Genomic DNA, 25,082 nt, shown 5'->3' with positions numbered 1-25,082 from the left:
TTTACCCTTGGCATGTTTAATAATAATAATGATGATGACTTGATGTCAATTCTACTGAACTGATTAAAATAATGGTGGTTACACAACTGCAGCTATGCTAGAGGACCTTAAGATTCTGAGTCTTCCGCCTGAAAAATGAAAAACAAAACCCCAAACACTAAACCAAACCAAATAAAAGACAGCTATATTAGCTTTATTAATAAATAAATATTATTTTTTAAAAAACTCCAAATCTTTATGACTATAGATGTGGCTAAATAATTTCACCTTTGCTTTACATTTTGATTCAAGTTTGTAACAGTCAAACGTGAATGACCACTTTCTGTTCAGAACACTGTTCACTGCTTTTTACACCAAATTGTTTAGGTGACAAGGCTGAAAGCAGACATCTAGATTTCTGATCACTTTAATTACCCTAGTTACATGGGAATCTTCTAAAACATTAGTCTGGGTATGATATTGTCAGCTATTCTTTTTCCCTGCTTTAGCCAGCAGAATTAGCTCTTTATAACCTGGCAATTACTAAAAATGTACTTTCTTTTTCTGCCATATGATGCATTCAGATAACAGAACAGGATAGGAGATAAAAGGGTTTAATAGAGACCATAAAAGCCTGCAAACTAATGATTGTTATTAGTTTAATAATAAATAAGCATATAGCATTAACAAGGAAAACAGTACAGCAGAGAGGTAAAGCGTTTTCTTTTCTTCCGTATCAGCTTATCATTAAGGATGTAAGAAACCAAGAATACACTTTCTTCTGATCTTCTGGGAAACTTTCTGCTTGATAGGTTAAATGTTATCAAAGGCTTGGAAGAATCTCATAACCCAAAGATAAAACTCTGGGATTGCATTTAAATAGATGTGCAAGGGGTCCTTTGCAAAGTCAGAAGTATGCTGTCCTGAAGACAAATAAAGCTGGTTATTCAATTAAATCAGGGTTTGGCAAACTACACTTCTGAGCCAAGTTGGGCCTGTGGACTGTCTTTATACAGTCTCAAATGCTTTTTACATTTTTAAGAGTTGTAAAAAAACACACGCACAAAGAATAGGCAATAGGGACTGTATGTACTTACTATCTGGCCATTTACAGAAAAGTTTGTCTGAGTCTAAGTTTATATTCATGCTAAATTCTGCCAGACCAGGCTGGATGCTGTGTGATGTAATTCTGGCCAGTGATGTTAAAGTGGTAGTTTTTGAGGGTTTCTGGAGAAATTTCTGCTTTCCTGCTAAAGGAGAAAGATGGGGCTGGTACTCCCCTTCCCCATTCTTTCTGCCTTGCACAGAAAGGTGGTGTGTGAAGCTGCCAGTGGCTATATGATAACCATGGTTAGGTCCAGAGAACTAGGCAAAGCCCCTGAACAACATCCTAAGCAACTGTATTCCTTGGAATTTCTTGAGAAAATAAACCCTCAACTTGTTTAAGCCACTATTAAATCATATTTTCTGAGCCTTAAAGCTGAAAGAATTCCTAGCTGATATACAGGCCCTTTTTCAGACCTTTGTACATGCTGTAATCCCTTCCTACTACACAGCCTTTACACACTGCTTCCCGCTGCTCAGAATGCTTCTTTTCAATTCCTCCATTGGAACCCCTGTCTTCCTTCATTTTCTACTCACCCTTTGGATCTAAGCTCAAAAACCATATTCCCAAGGAAGTCTTTCCTGACCCATGTCCCCCCCAGACCCAGGATAGTCTATTATGTTTTCCTAGTAACTTATAGTCCTTGACAGTATTTAATATCAGGGTATTTTGACATTTACTTGGTTATTTGATTAATGTTATTTCTATCCCCCCCGTTTGTCTCTCTATGAAGGAAGGGACCATGTTTATTTTTGGTCTCTTATTATATCCCCAGTAGCACCAGGCATATGGTAGCATACAGTAGGAACTCAAAAAATAATCACTGAATGAATACTGTCTTCTGGGAAACAACTGTCACCACTGGGTCAACCCAGAATACAATATAGTACATTATGACTTACTACAGCTGAATACAGTAGCTAAAGCTAAAAAGTTAAAACTTACTAAAAGCAGAGTTAGGCTCAGTAAAACATTTTCAGAGGGAGATACAGCTCAGTGGTAAAGTGTGGGCTTAGCACGCACGAGGTCCTGAGTTCAATCCCCAATATCTCCATTACAAAAAAACCAAATTTCAGAGTATGTTTTCATATTTCAGAGATGTTTCATTTCAGAGTAGTTTTCTTGTGATTGTACTCTCAGTAATTCAATTTACATTTATTAAAAATGTTAAAATCCCCGAGATGATCATGAAGTAACTATAGCGTGCTGATTTTATTTCAATATCCAACCAAACATTAAAACATCTCTTTGGTTATTCCACTCCCACATCTTTGGAAGCTGTCAGTTTTATATATATACAGATATAGATAAAAAATACACATAAAGGAATTTTAAAAGTGCTTGAATCCTAGCATGCATTAGTGTATAAGAAAAAAGGTATAGATACGTATTTCTGTAAATCCCACACACAGTCTTTGGTAGTAAGGATACGCCCACAGTACTCAACAGATGGAAAAGGTTTCAAGCCAAAAACCTTAAGGATAAAGTAACAACTCTAGTTCACACCTAGGGAACCTACTATAGGCTTTTAAAAATTGACTTGTCTAAGCACAGAAGACGATCAAAAGCCAGAGGATGAGTCAGACGCTGATTACTCCGAAAAAACGTAGAATCAAGGGATAGTTAACAATTATGTTAAAACAGAAAGTTCATAAAAGCAGGTCTTAAGAGAAAGGGAAGCATGAATGGGTAGTAATGAAAGAACAAGAAAGCAAAGATGTCCAAAGGCAAGTTAGTAAGGGTTATAGTTAGACAATGATTAGGAAGGACTAAATGGCTGTGAAGCAATTACATGATACCACCGGAAAACTCTTTCATGTTTAGGTTATAACAATTATCTAACAAAGAAATGCAAAGTAAGATAGTTATAGATCATTCGACTTTTTTTGATAGCTAGAGCAGGGATCTGCAAACTTTTTCTGTCAAGAGCCAGATAATAAATATTTCAGTCTTTGCAGGCCAGTCTCTGTGCCAACGACTCAGCCCTGCCGACGCAGGGCAAAGGCGACCACAGACAACACGCAGGTGAGTGAGCGTGGCTGTGTGCCCATCGGCCTGTTTGTGAACACTGAAGTTTAATCCATATAATTTTCATGTGTCACAAAACAGTATTCTTCTTTTGATTTCCCCCCAACCATTTAAAAATGTAGAAACCACTCTTAGTTTACAAAAAACAGGATGCAGGACCAGGTTGGCCCTTGGACCACAGTTTGCCTACCCCCTAGCTAGAGGCACATCTAACTATGCGGAGGAAAGACAAACATCGTAACAGCGGGGTCGTTTACAGAGATATTTCAGCCTTAACAGCACAAGTCCTTCAATATTTGTTTAGATTATAACATGTTTAAATGCAGAATTGGGCTAATACAAAGGCAAAATAATGTAATTATATAATCAGAGTATTTACACTAGAAACTCTGAATCTTAAGACCATTTAGCCCCGCCAAAACGGTCTGATGAAAAATTTGTGAAACCAAGTATTAACTCAGATCCTAATTGACGTTTCCATTAACTAGCTGATAATTTACGTGACCTACCAATACTCTGATTACGCCTTAGTTTTGTCATCTTTAATACAGTGCTAATATCCCCTCACTAGTATAAGCATTGCTGTAATAACAAATATAAAATTATATATAAAAAGCACTTTGAAAAGAAAAAACGTTAGGTATTGTTACCCAAACCATCTGAAGGACTATCCTTTTGCCTCTGAAAAAAACAGAAACAATAGGAAGACTACGGAACTCTATGCTTCACTGCAACACTGGCGAGGTGTATGTACCCTTAGACTGTCCATCCCACTCGCTCCCACTTCCTCCTTCCAAAAAGTCCCAACAGTCCAGGCTCAAAGGACAGTTTGTAGCTTGTAGATTTGTACCTTTATTTTGTTATAATAAAAGCTTGAATAAAGTATATTATAAACTACAGAATTTAAGCTACTAAGCTATACCATGAGAGGCTACACAAATATATTTTTAAAATAACCCTGGAGAATTAAGATATTAAAAAAATAAATATTCACTAGAAATACAGATGCAAGTTATGCTACACAACAGAGCTCTACTATTCCACTTACCCGTGTTTTCTCCTGATAGTTTATCAGCACTGTTACTTGTACCAGTGAGGCGAACTATACTGGCAGAACTCTGGTAATTGAGCTTCGGAAGGCAGTCAGCACTGCCTTTTGCACTCTCACTCTCTGACACTGTAAGGATGAAAATGCAATTGTTAAGATATATACACCAGACGAGACATAAAGAGAGGTAGCTTTTAGTCCTAAATATTTTCACCTGAAAATAGGTGGTAAGAAAATACTTAACACCTCCGTATCTATTTGTCAATCACAAGTAAGTGATTCCCAAAAGTGTCTAATGTACGTTGCAAAACAAAGCATGTCTTACATGTTCTGAAGTTGTCGGCAGGGTGCGGGGAATGAAGATTGGCGTTCATGAAGCAAAAACTGAAAAGACTGGATTCTGATTTTTTGAAATACCAGTCTGGAGAAAGTGCTGAGTATAGGTTAAAAATTCTGAGACCACAGGGAGCAAAACTGTTCCGAGGCACCATGAAAGCATGATGGTGTGTGAGCTAAGCAGTATCAGGAGCAGCAAAAAGGGGCAAATGATGCCTATAATTAAGATTGAAAATAAACGTTTTTTTTTTTTAAGTTTGGGAAAAAAAAAAAGTAAGTGATACCACTTATTTGAGTCCTCAAGGTGTGTATAAAATTACTAAGCACTGGTCAAGTGTGAAGACCACGCACACAGTTTATATTTCCTCTTTGGCTGTGAAACACTGCTTTCGATAGGAGGAGGTAGGCAGGAAAATATGTCACAGACCATTAACAAAAGCATTAAATAAAAATATTGATAAGCCTCAGAAAGAACCACTGTTTGAAGAAACACATATTTCTACTACAAGAATGGAGTGGAGAGTGTTGTGCCACTGAGACTACACACTTCACACACGAAGTATTTGTACGCTGGAATAAAAATAGGTGGTGAAGAGGGCTTGTGATGGGAGGAAAGAGGAGTTATAATGGAAAAGTGAGAAATAAAATTATTACTATTATTAAATACTAATATTAAATAATACCTACAAGAACTAGAATCACTCCCTTTCTTATCTTTTTCTTCTTGAATGTCCTCAGCAGATGTATCCCCTCTTCTAACTTCGTCCTTAGATAATGAATTATATCCAAGATCAGACTGGCCACCTGGAAAAAAAACAACAACCTATGCTGTTTATCATCAACGTCTTTAATGAGAAGAATCAGAATTAGGAGCAACACATTGGTCTTCAGATTTACTTTTACAAAATTTTCTGGATAACTTTCAATTGAAGGCATTATTTTGTTAGCTCCTTCCCATCTCTATTAATTTAAGAAAGGGATGATCATAAAATAATTTATTTTTGGTTCCACAGCATAGTCAAAAGTAACTACGTATGTTCATACTACCATCTGGGTTCCAAAAGACACAGACAAATCAAACACTCTTTATACAAGTCCATGATCTTTCTAGGGGGAAATGTGGGACCCAACTGAGCAATGGAAAAAATGTGTAGGGAATTCATAACAGAATATTCACACACAGATCATTGGAACCAAATGTCCAAATAATCTCACCAAAAATGGGTTTATTTAAATTTACTGATAGGTAGTTTTTCTAAAAATTCAACTGAATAATTACTGAATTGCACATGAGTACAAGTACATGGGAATAGGAAAAAATACAGTGTTACAGTTATTGTTAAGAAAAGCAGAAATTGTGTTGATATAAGAAAATTTCTAATGTATTATTCCATTAAAGAGAATCTCTGTAATTTTCAGCAAATTATTTTCACTAGATTAGCATCAAAACATAAGGTTTTGAGGTGGGGGAGGGTGTAGCTCAGCGAGAGAGCACATGCTTAGCATGCATGAGGTCCTGGGTTCAATCCCCAGTACCTCCATTAAAATAAATTAAAAAATAAAACACAAAGTTTTGAATCCTAGTTCTCTGTCTTAGAAGACATGACTTTAAGTAAACCACTTAACCTTTTTGTTTCAATCTCAAGTTCCCAGATTTATAATACACAAAGTTGTTATAACTACATGAGAGACTACATATAAAATGGTTTTTTAAAAATGTAAAGAACTATTTAAAGAAACTGTATTAAGCATCATTAGGTATTTACTTTCATGTCTTTGTTACAATTTTGAGTTTGTATTTTTTCTAATCAAACTTTCAGCTCTACTTCCAAAGAAATTACAAAGTAAAAATGTGAAGATAATCTTCATAAAATTCATGCTTTTACTAGGTTCTGCACTGCTTTAAGATAGTCTTTTTAAAGGCCACAGCTAAAAATGAAAAATGGATTTCTTCATTTTTATGAGCTAATGTCTGAAGATGACTACTGTAACTCTGATTAAACTCACTGCATGAACGAGAAATAAAACCAGCCAAGGAAGAGCTATGAAGATTACATTTCAACACACATAGCTTGTATTTATTACTTTTAAAAGTAGGCATAAAAGCAGACAGACCAAAATAATGTTAACACTTGCAGAGATAGAAGCCTCCATATTTTATTATTAATGCTTGGAATTTTAAATTTAAAGTTTCTGTCCATTAAGAGGTCGCTCTTATATTCAAATGTCATGTCTAATTTTTATAATGTAATAATGAAAAGGACAGAATTATTCAAGGAATTTACTTTTAGGTGTGTTAGTTTTAATAATATTTAGAAAAAGCTTATGTACAAATCTTATATTTTTATTAAAATTAATGCCATCTTCAATGCTAGAATGCTACAAATTTTATATATATTTAAAATTTTTTATTATAACTTTTTAATATAGTTTAAGACTCAGAAGAGCCACAAAAATAATACAGTGCAGAGTTCCTGTGTACCCCTTTACCCAGCTTCCTCCAATGATAACATCCACATGAAACATGTACACTGTTAAATCCTGGAAATTGATCTTGATACGATACTATTAACAGATCATGGATCTGAGTTTCTTTTTTTTGAAACTCTTAATAATGTTAAAAAAAAAACCCTCTAATAACGTTTTCATAATGTAAAGAAGAACTTATCCTAAGAAAATATGATAAAGAGACCTATGTGCTATCCAGAGTTAATTGGATTATCATGAATTAAACACCTAAATAAACTTTTATTTCTATTCAAATAAAGAATGAATAAAATTGCAGTTATTAAAAACAGTATTAAATCAAATGACTAATATATAAAATTAAAAGGTGACAGTTAAATATATCATTGACAATTAAAATATAAAAGACAGGCTAGCAAACCTAGTTTTTAAAATGTATTGCAATAAATGTATACATAAGCACACACAAACCTGTACTAGATCTATCATCAGAAGCATACACTTTGATTAAACCTGTATTAAAAGGTGCCTGCTCCACAGTGTGTGTCCCATGACCACTATCCATGCTGCCATGACTAACAGCATCCAGGTCACTGCCATCTGCTTAAGAACACAATGTGACAGCATTTTACTACTCAGCGAGATACCAAAAAAAAAACATTAGTTTGTTGCTTAAGCTAATAATCTACTAACAGTGAATGTGAAAAGTGTCGCATAATTAACAAAACACAACTATAATGAAGAAACTTATTGTGAATTATTAACAAATATTAAAACACGACCACCAAAGGTTGACACTTCAACAGTTACAAGAAAAAAAGTGAAATCTGGTATTTTTTAAATGGGAAGAATACTCTAATAGTAGAATTTGCTTAATGGCAATAAAAACTAGAAAACATTCAATATTTTGAAACCAATTAAAATTTCTAAAAAATGGAAAGTGCAACCAGTCAATTAATTTTAAAGAGAGACTACAAGGTATACATCCCTTAAGACCTTTAATTACCTGAGAGGGTTGTTTGGGACAAATGTGCATGTTTCTTTAAAGCTCTTTTGAACTGTGCTACTCCTAAAACAACATTTCTCACTTTTGTCCAAAGGAAATAGCCACTACGACTCCTCGAAGGCCAGGTGCTTTCCAAAACAGCCTATTCATGCAACAAAATAAACGAATTAGTAAAGTAATTTTTACACATGAACACACATTGGCTTTAGAGTCAACAGTCAGTAGGTCAGTGAGTAGATTGTATAACACAAAATAGAACAAAAAAAAAAAAAACCTTACCTGATTTACAAAGTTTATTTTAGATACTCTCAAATAAACGCCAAATAATTCCCGCATCAATTATTTCTGCTATTAAAGTAAGGCTGTAAAAATCACAGAAGTTATAATCTTTCTCCATTAGATCAAAGGAATTACCTTATTATAATAACCATAAGTAATGGCATTGGGGTCAATGCCGGCTTTCTGCATTTCAAAAAGCACTCGAACTGCAAGCACGGGCTGGTCGTACTGTCCACAGAGCTGCATGAGGATGCGGTAGCACACCTGGAACACAGGAAGTTCAAACGTGTACAGAACGCATCTGTGTGCATAAATCTGGGCAAAAACAAAGCATTTTAAAGAATAACGGCTACCTCATCGGGTGGATCCATCTTCTTTGACTGCATCTTTTTAAGCACGTCGTAGGCTGTTTTCAGGGCCCTGACTTTTGAATGACATACTTTCACAGTAAGCTGGGAGACAGATAAACCACAGTCCGTAACAGTGACGCAGCAGACATCGAGACCACATCTGAGGAATGGAAGAATACCTCTTGGCAATTTTATGGGCTGATTTAATTTCCTAGGGAAAAAAAGGAGAGGATCTTAATAATAAAAGTTCACACTTAAGCATCCTTATTTAAACTGAACCCAGAAAAAGTACAATTCACATGCTTTTATAGTGTTTCCGTAACAAAGTATGTCCATAATTAATATATATTCAAGCCTCTGCTTGGATTTATATTATATAATATGTAAAATAGAGTTCTAGGACAAGGGAATGAGTTAATTTTCTGAGATTACTCTAAGTTATCTTCAGAACGTTCCAGGGAGCATGATCTAACAGTTACAAAGGGAGGAGTCAAGTACATTAAGGGAGAATGAGTGACGTATTTATTTTTGTTCTAGGACTTGCTTACAAGAATACAGAATCATCAAAGCACCTGTTTGGTTCTTCTGAACATGGGAGAAGGGCTGCTAGGGCTACTTGATTTTGAAGGCAATTTGCTCTTTCGTGTTTGTAGAAATCCTTCAGGTCTCTCAAATAAATTGTTCCTAAGAACTGGAAATCCATTATAGCTGTTTTTGAAAAGAAAAAAAAAAAAAACCAAACTCAAGCACACACAGATGATCATACTGACTACAGTCTAAAAAAATTACGACCAACAACATCTTAACTTATTTTAACTTCTTAACTTGCTGTACCAATCTTTCTCCATCAGACTATGGCATATACCCAACCAACATGCACGCTGATATTGCTTTTCTTATTATAATAATTAAAAAGGTAACAGCCAAATATGGATTCAAATATATATTTTGGAAGAAAAAAAGTAAAGCACATTAAAGTTTTGTTGAACTTGGCTTCAAACTCCAAAGTAACTCATGCAAACTTTGTACGTTAGTATTCGGTAAATACACAGCAAACATCAGGCAATAGGACTGCTGACAAAAGGCCTACCAAATCAATACCTTTCAAACACGACTTTGGATTAAAGTATTACTGCAGAACTTTCCTCTTAAAAAGATGCAAACAGCGTAAGTCCAGGACAAGCTCTCACATTATCATGAATGGATTTATCAGGTTAGTTAATGAGATTCAGGGCTTCATTTATGAGAAAGAAAACTGAGGGAGAAAAGATGAGACTGGGGTGACTCTGGGAAGGGGTGGGCCTAATTTGGGTACTAGAGCAGGGTGTTTTGGGCATTTAAAAGGTAACAGAAGCTGGGAAAAACACATGCTGAAAAGAACAGAAGCAGCCTCTGAGCAGTACACTTCCTCTATAATATTCTTCAAAGGCGTATAAATAGTTTTAATTAAGAAGAAAACTATAATAAAAGATGGACCAAACCTATTATACATGATTATAGGCAAATTTAGATGATTTAGAAAATATTGGTAATGACTGAATAAAATAGGAACAAAATAGCAAAGAAGCTCAGGAAAACTATGTCCCTTAAACAAACTCACTGTATATACATGGTGTGGTAATATGACCATTCTGTGTATCTTTTGGAAACTGACTGCCTATTATTTTACACAGACAGTGTAAGTATTATGACTCATCTCTTATTAAGGGCACTCACTATGCTCAATATAGAGTCTTTGAAACATGAGACTTTTTAACCTAACTAATTTTCTTACTAATGGACTACATCTAAAGGTAAATTTTAAATTAAAATGTTAAAATCAAACCACAAAAAGAAAAACAAAACTGTATTAGTGAAATATAAGTCATCTTAGAAGTAAAATGTACAAAAGAGATCAAAGAAATGAGATCTTGTTTAGAAAGAAAGAGAGAAATATATTAAATATCTTTGAGAAAAGGCAGACTTTTAAAAATTGATATGAGCAACATCACTAACAGATAAAAAGGGCAGGAATCAAGTGGCTTATGAATTAATCAAAATTCACAAACATCTGTTACATGACCTTTTCATCTGTAAAAGGAAGAATTTAATTCAAGTTATAAATTAGGATGTCCTGGAAAATCCTTTTCAATGAAAATAAACTGTAACTTAATGAGTAACAGATGTGAAATGGCTTTAGAATCTTTAAATAATTAATGGAGAATTTTAAAAACCATTTAAAATCTAGAAAGAAAATGCCGTTTTAATGGTATACTAGAACTGACCTCTAGTTATAACAAATGTCATACATAATATATATCTGTATATATATATGTGTGTGTGTATATAGTATCTATCTAACCAGACAGATATATAATAAATCTCTCTCTATCATAACCCTATCACTATTCTCAGAGCTTTTCTCTCTTTCCCACTAGACTTGAAAGCAGGAACAATGTATCACTCTAGTCTATCTACCAAGCACTTGGCACCATGTCTAACCACATCTCCTAAATTAACAATGACCAATTTCAATAGTTTTAAATTTCCTTGACTTTAAAACTCATGGAAAAATTAATTGCCTAAAGAATTTTATCATCCAAAGCAAGGCTACAAATATCAACTCTAAATTAGATTTAAACCTTTTGTAAACCAAGGTTACATTAATTAGCAAGTGTTGTGGGAGGGGCTGAAACTGAGAAAACCAACCTTGGTGAGAAACAAAAATTCTGTAATAAAAAGTACTGCATTTTGGTGGGGTGGGGCTCCCAACTGAATTTAATCAACGTTTATGAGAATATGTACTAATGAAGATACAGAGAGCTTCCCAAGCTTATATGATGCAAAATTATATATTTTTTCTTTTTATACCTCAAAACTTAATAATGGATGTGGGATAAGCTTGCTTACCACCTAAAAATTAGGGATCTGTAAAGTATGGACTTTTGAAAATACCACAGTCCTTAGAAAGCTACGTCACAGATGATGGATTGCTTCTCTCTCTCAATCTCAAACATTCTGCCCTTGAATACCTGTACTGTAAAGGGGGTTCTTCACCACTGGGTAGATGGGGGATCTCAGGTGGTGTTACAAAAACAGTATGTTCACTTTTGAAGGATTCATCCAGTTCTATAAGTCGCATTTCACCACTCTTGTCCATATCCACCTGAAGGAGTTTAAAACACGTACGTTAAAAAAATTCATTGGTTAGCCAAGTGTTTGCCTACACAGGAATGGTTAAATAAACCATTTACTTACACAACTGGATAATAAGAAGCTATTTAAAAAAAAAATAGAGAATGAGGAAGTTGTCTATTATCACTTATAGAAAGCTCTCCAAGATAACTAAGAGAAAATAACAAGAGTATTGTATATCGTATACTGTCTTTTGAGCAAGAAAGAGGGAAAAATAAAAATATATATTCATTTTTTGCTTGTATTCACATAAAGAAATACTGAAGAATACTAAAAAAAAAGTAATTATATATGGCTAAGAGGAGATGAAGGGAGTGGACAAGGATGAGACAGGACTCAGATTTCCCAATATATAATAACATTTTTATATTATTTTGCATTTTGAATAATGAAAATTTATTCATGAAAGTTTTTTTTGAAGTACATACACACACATATGCACATGTGTGTTGAGAATACTGGGTTCTGTCTTTGATTTATACTAAATATAACAAATTTCCCTAAGTTCTTCCAATATATGTAAGAAACACATCTGAGTGAAGTTCTAGTCACATCGATATTGACAGCACTTTAGTAGGACTATTTCCCCTAGAGTAAGGTAACATTCATAAAAAATAAAAACTTCATAGAGTCTAAATCTCCCAAAAAGAACTCATAAAGAGCACAAGATTGACATTAATTAAAAAAAACCAAAAAACCAGATGTCATATGCATGACTAAACCCACAGAACTTTATCATGATAGACAGAATTAATAATATATACTAGTCAGGGAAAAATGGGAGAACAAGAATTATTAGTAAGTTAAATCTTCAGATAAGGATTTAGGGCAGAGTATACCAAAAAAGGATAGGAAGAGCTTTAAAATTTTTCTTACTTTTAAAAAGAGTTGATACTTTCAGAGTCTTCTTACATAAATTGTTGGTTACAATTTCACAGCATTATGTGCTGCGATAACCAGTGTTAAAGAATGTTTCCCTGGGGGACCCATACAGTGAACTGGACAACAATTAAGGCATGTTTCAGAATTATAATTAATAACAAGAGAAAATGTTCACAAAATAATGATAAATGAAAAAATCAGACACTAAATCATATATATGCACATATGCGCAAGGTATGATTCTAATTTTTTTAATGTGTGTCTACATCTGTTACACAGATATATTTCTGTGTGCACATACTCTCTCTCCCTCACACACACACACACACACACAAAATTATCACAATGTTACCTCTGGGTAGTGACATTATTAGCAATTAATTTTCCTCTTTATATTGTTATTTGTTTTCCAATTAAAAATAATGAATATGTATTACTTCTATTTGCTTTTTAAAAATTACAAAAGTGATAAATGCTCAGAATAAAAATTTAAACAAGGGAGACTATATTGCTTTTAAAATACACTTCCTTCAATTCTGTTGAAGGATGCTTAAAAATTAATCAGTATAAAAGAAGGTGCCTTTCCTTTTAGCCCGTCAAGAGACTTTTATATGGTGAGACTAGCAATGATACGATAAATACAGTAAACTGGATAATCACAAGCCCTGCTGGCACACAAAAATTGGTACAGTCTTCTTTAGAAAACAAGGGTGTTTAAACACATCCACCTTATTCTTATTCTAAGAAAATAATCTAACATGAAAAACTATTGGTATGAAAGATGTTTTTGCAGGATTGCAACAGCAATAAATTGGAAGTTGTTTACATGTCAAAAAAATATAGGTAAATGAATAAAGTACGATAAATAGACGAAATACACAATCATTAAGAATGAAAAGAGTAAAGATTATGCAGAATTCTGCTTGAACAAGACAAAATAAACACAACAATTTACCCTCAATCCCTCCTGAAATCTCACCGAAATGAGAGTACAGAGATTAAAAACAACAGCAAAGACAAAACGAACTGGAGAGGGGACAACAGCAGAGCTGAGATCAAAACATTTTAGAAGCTACAAAGTAGACTGCCGCGACCAGTGAAAGCTGAAAGCTGTGTATCTGGCACTGAAGGTGGGGGCGCTGGGGAGAGAGGAGAAAAGCCAAAAAGCCAGCCATTTTGCTCTAAAGAGTGCCAGAAAGGTCAAGAATGAAAAGCATGTTGCCCCTGAAAGACGGGAGTGCAAGTGGGGTTGAATCGGGAGAATTAATTAAAAGCCCTGCATTTAAGAATTCCCAGATCCCACACCCAACCCTGTAGTTAGGTTACTACCTCTCCCCAACACAGCAGACTAGCTCGGCTGTTTCTGAGTGAACCAGAGGGACCTTAGACTTGAGAACACCAGGCAGAGCTGGGAAGGATGAAGGATATTAATAAAAACAGGTGAAGTGAGTAAAAGCCTACACGTTACAAGAAGTGGAAAATCTCAGTTACCTCCCCCACTCAGCTCTGAGAATACCTGCAGTCAGGCTTACTGCACTCCAGGCTGAAGACTGGAGATACCTCTTGGGGAAACTATGCAGCCTAAAAGGAAAGAATTACAGACACTGATCAAACAGGGACTCTAACGAAATACCTGAGTAATGATCATCAACCTCATATCTAAGGAAACTCCAAACCTGACCTTCCCAGAAATAGCTCCAATGAGTTCTTTGTGCCTCACACTTGACGACGAACACCAACTGAAGATTGCACAAAGAAAAACAATAACTTGAAAAAGAATAAAATAAACAAAAATTATAAGGTACTTAGAAGAAGCAGAGACAATGCAAGGGGGAAAAGAAACCCTTCAAAAAAAACTAAAATGAATAAGCCTACATCCATGAAACAAGAAGATGCTATACAAGTGGAGCATTCAGAGAATGAAAAGGAGCTTATGGAAATTACAAATATGATAGAAGAATTAAAAAGTATACTATAATGGTTGAAAGATAAGAAGAAATCTCCCAAAAAGTGGAGATGAAAGACAGAGACAGAAAATGGGATGGGAGAAAAAAAAAGAAAGAAAATTAAGAGTATTAGGCCTGGAGGGCCAATATAAAAATAACATGTAATTCAAAAAAAAAAAAAAAAAAAAAGAGAGAGAGAGAAAGAGACAATGGAGGAAAGAAAATGAAAAGAAAGAAAATAATGCAAGAAAATCCCCCAGAATTTGAAGGAAATAAGTCCATAGATTACAAGGGCTGACACATGTCCAACTCTGAAGAAAAGAAGGCTGACACCAGGCATGTCCTTGTGCCATTTCACAACATCAGGGATCTTAAACACTTCCGGACAGAAAAAGAGATCAGGCACAGAGGATCAGAAACTAAGATAGTATTAAACTAGATCTTATTCTCAACAGTAACATCTGAAGCTAGAGGACAATGCAGTAAGGACTTCAGATTTTACATGAGACCAAATTAGCAATCAAGTATTAGGGGAGAATGATGAAACTTGCAGACAGGCAGAGCATCAAAAAATGTATCTCCCATGGGCTCTTTCTCACTAAACTACTGAAAGGTGCACTTCACCATACCAGGGAAATTAGCCAAGAGAGAAGTTACTAAAGGCAGAAAGCAGGGGATCCCACTCCAGAGAGATCAATGAAACTCCCAAGATGATGGTGAAGGAAAACCCCAGGATGACAGACCAGAAAGCAGGCAGTTCAGACTGGAACACAAAGGTGGAAAGCTCCAGCAAGAATTTAAAAAAATCAAATGGACAGATTACCTGATATGTTTGAAAAACTGGGAGATTTTAGATTTTTCACCTTTGTAGAAGAGATTGGAGATGAATTAATAGCAGACACAAAACAAGAAATACAGCATGCTGTACACACCAAAACTAACACAATGTTGTAGATCAACTATGCTTCAATTAAAATAAAAAAAAGAAATACAGCAATAGTTAACTTCAGGGAAAATAAAGTCCATTCATAAAAGGAAATTTAATTAAATATATATACGGCCTGTGATTACACCCAGAGTGATAATATTAACACTGAACAACCATTTGACCAACTACATAGGCAGAATTATGGTGATGGTGGTAGATACAATATTAATAGATAATATATAAAACAATATGCAGCAATAAAAACACACTATTTGGAAATCTTAAGGTAAATGACTGATGAAACAGCTGAAAGAGAAGGTGGTTGCCTTTGGGGAATAGAAATGAGGGGTGAGAAGAAATGGGACCTAAGCCTTGTAAAATCATTCAACTTCCTAAACTATGTTATATTTTATTGTGGTTGAAAAAAAGAAACTTTACTTGTTCTCTAGATTTGGCAACAATATTAAAAATGCCTATAAGATCTGGTTATGTAAAAAATTAGGAAGTATATTACAATTATGTAAAAAAAAACATTGAAAGTAAATGTAAAATGGATATTAGGGCCCTGGGCTTATGGAGTCTTCCCTCCTTTTTATTTTCCACACTTCCTGTTACTTTAGTCACTTAATAAAACTATTAAAAATTAAACATTCAGGAGGAGGGTGTAGCTCAGTAGTAGAGTATGTGCTTAGCATGCACGAGGTCAGTGGGTTCAATCCCTCGTACCTCCATTAAAATAAATAAGTAACCTAATTACGCCCCTCCCCGAAAAGTAAAATTAAAAAAAAAATTAAACTTTCAATAAAAACAGAGCACATCTAAGCCATTATTAACAAATCTAAAAATGTTTTTTTTTAAAACAACATCAGGAGTATGTCAGTAAAAACTCAAAATCTTTGGTGTCCTTAGTAGGACACTGTGTCCATGGGCAACCCAAGAACAAATGAGAATCTCTACATGTAAACATTTTTATGCAGATGAAATGGGGTTAACGTAATTATAAGGGCAACAATGATAATGAAGCAGAAAGTCTGATGAGAACAAAAAGGTTAAAACAAATACCCAAGGTCATTGGAAAGGAGGCTGGAAACTACTCCTGTCTCCACGATGGAACTTTATAAGAGAACTGCTTGTCTGTGAGTACCAGGTGCTTTTAAAGTTTTATTTATTTATATAACAGCTTCTCCTTCTCCAGATCAGTACCTTTGTTCACACAGAAAACAAACAAACAAACAAACAAACAAACCTGTGGATGTGGAAAACTGCTCTAATTCTCAGTATTGTAAAGTCCATTAAAATATTAAAATTTTGCACTGCAAATTCAGTACCTTGGTAAAAGGTATTTCCCTTAGCTTGTACACCAATAAAATCTCACTTCAACATTATAAATACAGTCATGTAATAAATCCTACATTTATCAGTTGGGCATTTCTGTCTTTTAGAAAGCACAGTGACATCTGTCTCTATTGGGGGAAAAAAAAGAAACGCAACACCCACGGCAGGATAAAAATAAACCAGTTTTCATATTCTCTTCATTTTTTTTCACAAGGCATTAATGTGCTCAGAAAACACTGCAGAGGGATGCTTGGGAGACCAAGAAAAATCTTACCAGAGTATTTGTTACACAAAACTGCTTTCAGTTAGGCTGTATCCTATAGGAACAGATTGTTGGGATTTAAAATATAATCATATGAAGAACAAGAACACATGGTTCTTAAATTAGTCATAAATGAAACTCAAATAATTCTCATACATTGTTTTTCTTATTCCTACTCAGCATTACCCAATCTAGCGTCTTAAAGTCGGTCAAATGCTTTCGACTTGGATAGGCTAAGATCAAAAGAGGAATATGTCTAATTTCTGCTCAATCTTAGTTATGGATTGGCTTAAGCACTTAATGCATACCTAATACTATTTATTTCCCATAGCTAAACTGCCAGAGGTAAGAGGATCTTGTCACTTAAAAAATTAAGCTAAAAGTTGCTCAACTAAGGAATAATCTCACACAAATGACTATTTTTAAAGTATTACTGATATTCAAAAGCCATTTACAGATTAAAAGCAAGCAGTGACTTGCTGTGCTGAATGCATATAAATTATTAAAAAATGAAAAGCGGTAATAGCACTGTATAATTACATGCTATTTCCGAGAGTTCTGCCTAATAATAGTAGGAATACAATTAACCTCTATTCTAACTAGATATGAGAGGTATTAAGACATATTTTAGATTTTGTGATATTTTGTTATTTTCTGTAGTAATAGAGTTCCTTGAATTATAATAAAGCAAACACATGTAACTATGTTTTAGTAAGTTAATTTTCAGTTCTAATTTTCTTAGTAATCATTAAAATCTTTAAGTGTAAAATTAATCTATTACACATAAGTGGTATTTTGTTGGCTCTAGACTTTGAATAGGTAAATGGCATTTTAGGAAAACAGTCTGCCTAGCAACAATAATTACACATTTAAAAGGATTGTTTCTTTTTTGAGACTTCTCGAAATTTATATTCTTTAAGCAGTTATTCCAATCATGCTCTGCACTGACTCTTACCAAGTAAGAAACAGGTGACCTATTTTCAGAGTCGTAGACAACATAATATAGTAATTATCAGTAATAAAATATTATCCTTAGAACTTTATACCCTAGGTACTAGCAAAATTTTAAGTTTTATATGTCTTACAGTATTAATGAGTATTTTTAAAACTGTGATACTATAATATGAGTTCTTAGTGGAAACACAAACTTGTGAACAAGATATGAAATGAGCAAAAAGTAAAAGGGAGCAATACAAGACTTCTCTCTTCTGTACTGTTAATTGGATTCCTACAGCTAATTCGGTGTTCCCACATGGATTCATATACATTTATTGGTTCAAGCATGCTATGAGCAAAATCCTGGTTACTAATTTGGTCCCTTATGATTCAGTTAACTTGGCACAGGGAACAACTGTTACACAAATGTGTGCCTCTGTTCACCAGGAAAGATGACCAGTGGAAGCCCAGCACCACAGAGGAGAAACAGTCAGTGTATGCTGGCCACAAACATCATTTTTATTTACAAAAACCAACACAGTTATTCCTGTAAAAAAGGACTTAGGGAAATTATTCTTTTTTTTTTTTTTTTAAGAAAAGCAGATTTTTTTTTTTTGAGTCACAAAAAAAGCTTGTTTTGTATAACCATGTCTACTCTGTGGGTGGTAGGGAAACTATTCTTTAAAGTACACTCTTCTATTCATTGCATTTGCACAACTTCTCTATTTAAAGCAGAACTTTCTATTTATTTATTCTTTCTACTAATATTTAACTTCGTAAGCATTAAATAAGGCAAACTTAAAAACTTGATTAAAATACTGAAAATGCAGTTCTTAGTATAATGCTGCAGTGAAGACAGAACTATCAAGGAGCTATAACACTATTTCTCAGAGTAAACAGGATTTCAAAGCCCTATACAGGCAGAGCCCAACTTACAAAGACGCAGGGGTTCTAGAAGTCTGCTTATAAACAGGTATTCAAGATACAGAAAATGATTTCCCCCCCAAAACAATATCCTTTCCTGGGTGATGGAAATGTTCTATGTTTTGGAGTCATGATTACATGAAAGCCTGTATTTGCCAAAACAAAACTATACACTTCAAAGATATATTTTTTATTTTTACATTTTAGTTCAATAAATTTTGACTTAAAATAATGTCCTAAGAGGGGAGGGTATAGCTCAGTGGTAGAGCACATGCTTAGCATCCACAAGGTCCTGGGTTCAATCTCCAGTACCATCATTAATAAATAAATAGATAAATAAATAAATAACCTAATTCCCTCCCTCCCTTCCCCCCAAAATGTCCTAAAATGTGGTTAGAATATCAATCCACCAAAAAGAGATTTAATACATTTTTCTAGCACAACACTGTGGTCCTGTACCATTTAATCTACAGCTGATCACCATATATCTCAGTGTTTCTATGGGAAAAAGAATTATGAGTTCTAAGCAAATAATGGCATAAATTCATCTTTTCCCTATTCCAAAGCATTTCCAGGACTAGGGTGGTTATTTCTGGGCATCTTAGGGTATTAATTCTCTATCAGCACCGGAAACAGGATTTCTCTACATCAAGCAGCTCTCAAGTGTTCTAATTTAAAGGGAAGTGTAAATCCCTACACAGGACTCTGAACTTGCTCCTGTCTTCACATGTGTAAGTCATTCAGAAGTTGGACATTTCTAAGCCATGAAATGATAAAACCAAAGGAACTATTAATCTATAAAGTGGAATAAAAACCAGCAAAATATAAAAATTGTCATAATGCTTTCTACTTTTTTAGTTCATACAATACTACCCTGGAAAGCTGTGACATATGCAGTTATAATGATCTCTCTGTGTAATATTTTTTAAACACAGATAAGAAAACAACACAGAAAGACTAAACGACTGACTAAAGTCACAAGCAGAAAAGCTGAGATCAAAGTTCTCCTGATTGCCATCGCAGTGTTTTTCCTACTACATCTTGCACGTGAAAATCATGCCTCATTTTTACAAGACACATTTGGCACTTCATTTATTTGATCAATACCTCCCATGTGTAACAATCTCCCATCCCCAACACCACTCCTCCTCCATGCATATGACTTCTTCACTCTAACGTGGCTTCAACAGTTCCTTCCAGACCAACCTCCTGCCCCCACCATGCTGGCATCTCCCTCATCCAGATCAACTCTTTGCTGGCCCTACCCAGCAGGGACACTCTCCTCACCTTGCTCAGACTCTGATGCTCCATGCATGGATACTCCCTGCATCCTGTTTAGGTTCTGACTCCTAGAAACAGACTGTCCACCCAGCATGGGCACTCTATCTGGCTCGTCCTCTGAGTCCCCATGCTAGGCCGCCTCCTGCATGGATGGACTCCTCACCTGGCTGGGACCCCCACACCCCCCTAGGCTGCTCCTCCTTCCTCATCCCATTCAGGTTCTGACACACACCCCTCTCGCGGCCTGCTGCTCCCCCACCTCCTCTCTATCCAGCATGCATACCCACCTTGCTCTACCCCACCTAATGATACCAGGACTGAAGGGGAGTGAAGGTTTCACACGTGAATTTTAAACAGTAGAATTGACTCACTTAATTATGCTACAAACTCACTCCCAAAGTGAAGAAATATTCAGGTGAAAAACTTCTATTGTAAGTGGGCAGGCAGGGTTACAGACCTGGTTGTTAAACTAAAACTCATGATTTAGTGAACCTTGCAAGGTACTCTTAAGAGGTTGTGCTCTATAAATCTAGTAGGCCACCAAAACTTTCATAATAAAGCATCAATGATGAAATGGAATTAATTTTAATTTTGTCAAAAGCTGGTAAAAGCTATAAATAGAGACCATAACTCACAACATTTATTAACAGTCACACAAAATAAGCTAGGGCACTGTAGAAATACTATTACTTACTTTATCTACACAATCATCAAAAAACGCCAGGCTTGCATCTTTATCACTGACAAAAGAACATTCCTCAATGAAGCGAATAAACATCTGTGTTTTGGTCATCATGTTATAGAATTTCTGATGTGACCGGTCCCGGCTTCTTAAGAAAGCTGTTCAACATAAATTTGTAATGTCAGTAACGTCAGAATATGTAATACCACCAACAACTGTCTCTGTCGTCCCCTCAATACCTTGAAGATGACACATACACTAGTAAATTTGAAAGCATTTTAAAAACTGCTGTTTTGTCTCCAAATATGCTGCATGCTATGCGAAACTGGTGTGCTCTCCTCCACGGATATGTACATATATGGGGCTTTTTCAAAGCAACAGTTACATCCCCTCGAGTACTCATTTATGTCTGTGTCTTACTGACACAGAGCAGAAGTGTACTTCCTGATTTCACTCCCTGGCTCACCGGGCTCACTTACACCACACTTGGGCCTTCTCTTGGGCCCATGAACTCAAACTCTTTCCAGCCTCAGAGACTGCAAAACCGTTCTCTATGCCTAAAATGCTCTTCTGCTCACACTCCGCCTGGCTACTCCTGCTCATCCTTTAGATCATGGCCCTTCTTTAGATCAAGGACCTTCTGTGAACTCAAGGTGGGAACCGAAGTGTTCAGTCATAGTATTTTCAAATTGCTTATCTTCCTGACTACGTATAAGCTCCATGGGAGAGAGAATTGCATTTCTTCTTTCTTATCTTCCTTTCCTTCCTTCTCCCCTGCTCTCTCTTTTCTTTCTTTCCTTTCCTTTTTTTTGTAACTATGTATCTTTTACATACCTTATAGCATTTGGAGGTACTCAATACATACTTATTAAATGAATTTCTCTTTCAAACATTAAATACTACAAAAGAAGGTAAATATATATTGTGAAACAAACTGTACTCCAGGGCTTCCCGACCTTTTTTCACTCATGACACAGACTGAAGTAAAACAAATGTGGCTGCTCAAGCCTGGAGGTGCCCAACCCAGGGGCTCCCCTGTGTGCCCAACATCGCCTGGCTGCCCTGGAAGCTAAGAGCATCAATATCTGAACACACCTGTGATACAACAGAGTGTGGTGTACATGGTTAGGAAGCTCTGTACTTTTCAAATAGTCTCTTCTGCATGTTTTGCTAACAGGATTGTATCTAATGAGCCTGAGAAAAAACTAATCCTACGGAAATGGGTTATCAACTGATTGACAGTCACATACTCCTGAAAGAGATATGTATTTTGGTAAATATAAGCTACTAATCCAGAAACAGACTGAATCATTACAAGGTTAAACTCAACAATACGTAAGCCGTAATACTATGCAATCACTGACCTTGCAGGGCAAAAAGAGAGGCTGCATCTGTGGCTGTCTCAGAGGGGGCTTGCGTTATTGGTCTCAAGTATGACCTATAACCTTTTAAAATAGAGGCCATGAAACACAAAAATGCTTCTTGGATTTCCAGATCTATCATGTGCAACCTCTTTCCAGAATTAAAATCATAGTCATTCATTGCTAAGTCCATTAGCCCATCATCTCTTGGTCTCTGCTGCACTGTGAAGAAATACAGCGTTAGTGTTTTCTCCAGCACTGTCGAAACTAATGTTCATTACGGTATCAATTATAAACCTGCTGCATTTGTAAGTCAAGTCATTATGCTGTATAGCTTAAACTTCTACAGTCCTGTATATCAATTATATCTCAAAATAAAACTGAAAGAAAAATAATAAATCTGTTGTGTTTTCAAAAGGACTCAAGCTACTTCAACTCTTTGTTTATATAATTTCATAATATATATCCTAAGCAGAACTTGAATTTGTTCTGAGGATCAGGATGGCAGTAATGCTCAGTGTTACTTTCCTGGTTTTCATGGTTACAGTATATCGTAATAATGTAGGAGAACGTACTTGTTGGAAGGAAATACTTCCCATTCGGAGGTGATGGGGCATCTGTTCTCCAAAGCTCAGAGAAACAAAGTTTGTGACTGTTTCAAAATTTAAAAACTTCTCAAAATATGAGGAACAATAAATCATCTCAGAGAGGTTTTTTTGGAATTCTTATTGTGTTAAAAAAGTGAAAGTACAAGGCACTGGAACAGAAGGCGCAGCTTTTAATCCTAGCTTTATCCTTATGCTTTATCTCTGACAACCTTCCTCCCTCAACCTTATCATCCTCAGGGTTGTAAAGATAAAATAATGTATGTGAAAGAGCTCTGAAGCTGTAAAATGATATATGACCCTTAACTATCAGAATTGCTTAAGTCTGTAGTTTTCGGCTTTAAGATTCTGCCCTTCAGTAGAGCCAGAAGGGCTATTTCACTGATTTTAATAATATTTAAACATTGCTACAAAAACTGCTGCTATCCAAAAGAAATGCATGCACTTTTAGGTAGCTTAAATAAAATTCTGTACATAAGTCACTTGTTCCATAAGATAAAATTCTGTTCTATTTGATGTCATTTTTTTCATATCCTAATATACTTATGAACCACTTCTGAATTATTTCCTTGCTGTAAGGTTCACTTTGTAAGCACTGTCTTTGCCCAAGCCTCTTTCTAACTATTCTACAGGTGCTTATTCTACTATTCTGTCCTCAAGGACGTAGGCCACGCCCCATGTTTATATTTCACCTAATACATAAGTGAGCAACTCAAGTATTGCCACACTATTACTGACCATCTGTCGTACAATAAGTATTAAATTATGGACCCATAATGGATTGTTGTTATAAAATACCAAGAGGGTTATTAGATAAACGAAGGTTTAAATCCTCGTATCGGTAATTCTGGATCACTGCCAACATATTCTTATATAAGCATTTAATTAATATATTCCATATCCTAATCAATTTTCACTTTGATTAATTTCTGAATGCTTTTGGGAAAGCTTCTATTTTCAAATTTTTTGAGGTAAGCACAGCACTGAGATCTAGTGAAGGCAAAAAGCATATGACTTTGCCCTCACCTCACTGAAATCATCATTTTTTAATGTAATTTAAACCAGCTGTCCTAGATTTTAAAAACTAACTTTTTATTCCATGGATGAAGAAAATATACAAGTGGAAACCATTATTTTTTCCATGGTATTTAAAAATAAACACCTTAACCTCTTTTTGAATGTTATTATGACATAAAATACAAACTTTATAAGTCTCCCATTCAGCTTCTAAAACCTTTGCTTTAATGCTCACGTACCTTTAAGATTGTAAAAAAAAACCACTTTCCTTTCAATAAACACTGTCCTTTTACAAGTAAGACAAAGAATTCGGAATCCTTTCTTCAGATTAAATTACTTCCTTCAATTAAGTTATACACTTACATTTTGCCAGCTGCTGGTGCAAATTATTCAGTGTGTTCATCAGATTTTTACATGGTTTCTTTGGAAGTATCTTCCAGGCTACATTTTTCTTGTCTCCAGTTCTGAGATTAAATGACAATAATAATATATTTGTTAGGCGGGCCTTTTTTTGAGGGAGGGGTGGGTATATACCTGTTTTATATAAAAAGGGGAAAAGAAAAAACACATTGAACAAAAAATATTCTACATATAAAATATTTCAATTAACAGGAGAAAAATACTATAGGGGTAAATTGGAATATTTAATATTTAAAAATTAATTTATATAAGGGTAGAATCTTCTACTAAAATATAGCTCAAAAACTTATAATCATGTTGGTATCAAGTCATTTCCACCTGCATTGAAATCATGGAAACCACTACAAAACTTAATGTGGTGGTCATTACTCTTAAACTCATTTAAGGTCTTTAGATACCTAAAAAAAAAAAAAAAAAAAAAAAACCCAAAACCATATGATATCACTTATATGTGGACTCTAAAAAAAAAAAAAGACAATTTGAAACAACATTGTAAAATGCCTATAACTCAATAAAAAATGTTAAAAAAAAAAAAAAAAGACAAATGAACTTAACTACAAAACAGAAACTGACTCACAGACATAGAAGACAAACTTATGGTTACCAGGGGGAAGCGGGTAGGAAGGGATAAATTAGGAGTTCGAGGTTTGCAGATACTAACTACTACATATAAAACAGATAAACAACAGGTTTTCTACTGTATTTCTCAGGGAACTATATTTATTATCTTGT

General features: G+C 34.9%; 1 protein-coding gene and 1 long non-coding RNA gene across 2 annotated transcripts in view; one reads left to right on the top strand and one right to left on the bottom strand.

Annotated features, from left to right (window-relative positions):
• DENND4A (DENN domain containing 4A) overlaps positions 1-25,082 on the bottom strand; it is a 77,963-nt gene that overhangs the window by 21,904 nt on the left and 30,977 nt on the right. Inside the window, 12 exon segments of the mRNA XM_032480917.1 lie at positions 4,161-4,289; positions 5,184-5,300; positions 7,434-7,565; positions 7,969-8,110; positions 8,383-8,511; positions 8,601-8,693; positions 8,695-8,808; positions 9,170-9,305; positions 11,609-11,742; positions 20,960-21,105; positions 22,312-22,530; positions 24,294-24,394. Coding sequence (XP_032336808.1) covers positions 4,161-4,289; positions 5,184-5,300; positions 7,434-7,565; positions 7,969-8,110; positions 8,383-8,511; positions 8,601-8,693; positions 8,695-8,808; positions 9,170-9,305; positions 11,609-11,742; positions 20,960-21,105; positions 22,312-22,530; positions 24,294-24,394 — 1,592 coding nt within the window.
• LOC116664056 lies at positions 5,250-12,630 on the top strand. The gene is made up of 3 exons (XR_004320357.1): positions 5,250-5,326; positions 9,811-9,814; positions 12,619-12,630. It is a non-coding gene; the product is annotated as an uncharacterized LOC116664056 (long non-coding RNA).

The sequence above is a fragment of the Camelus ferus genome, chromosome 6 (assembly GCF_009834535.1).
Source record: "Camelus ferus isolate YT-003-E chromosome 6, BCGSAC_Cfer_1.0, whole genome shotgun sequence".
NCBI lineage: Eukaryota > Metazoa > Chordata > Mammalia > Artiodactyla > Camelidae > Camelus > Camelus ferus.
This window is presented reverse-complemented; position numbering and strand designations above follow the sequence as displayed.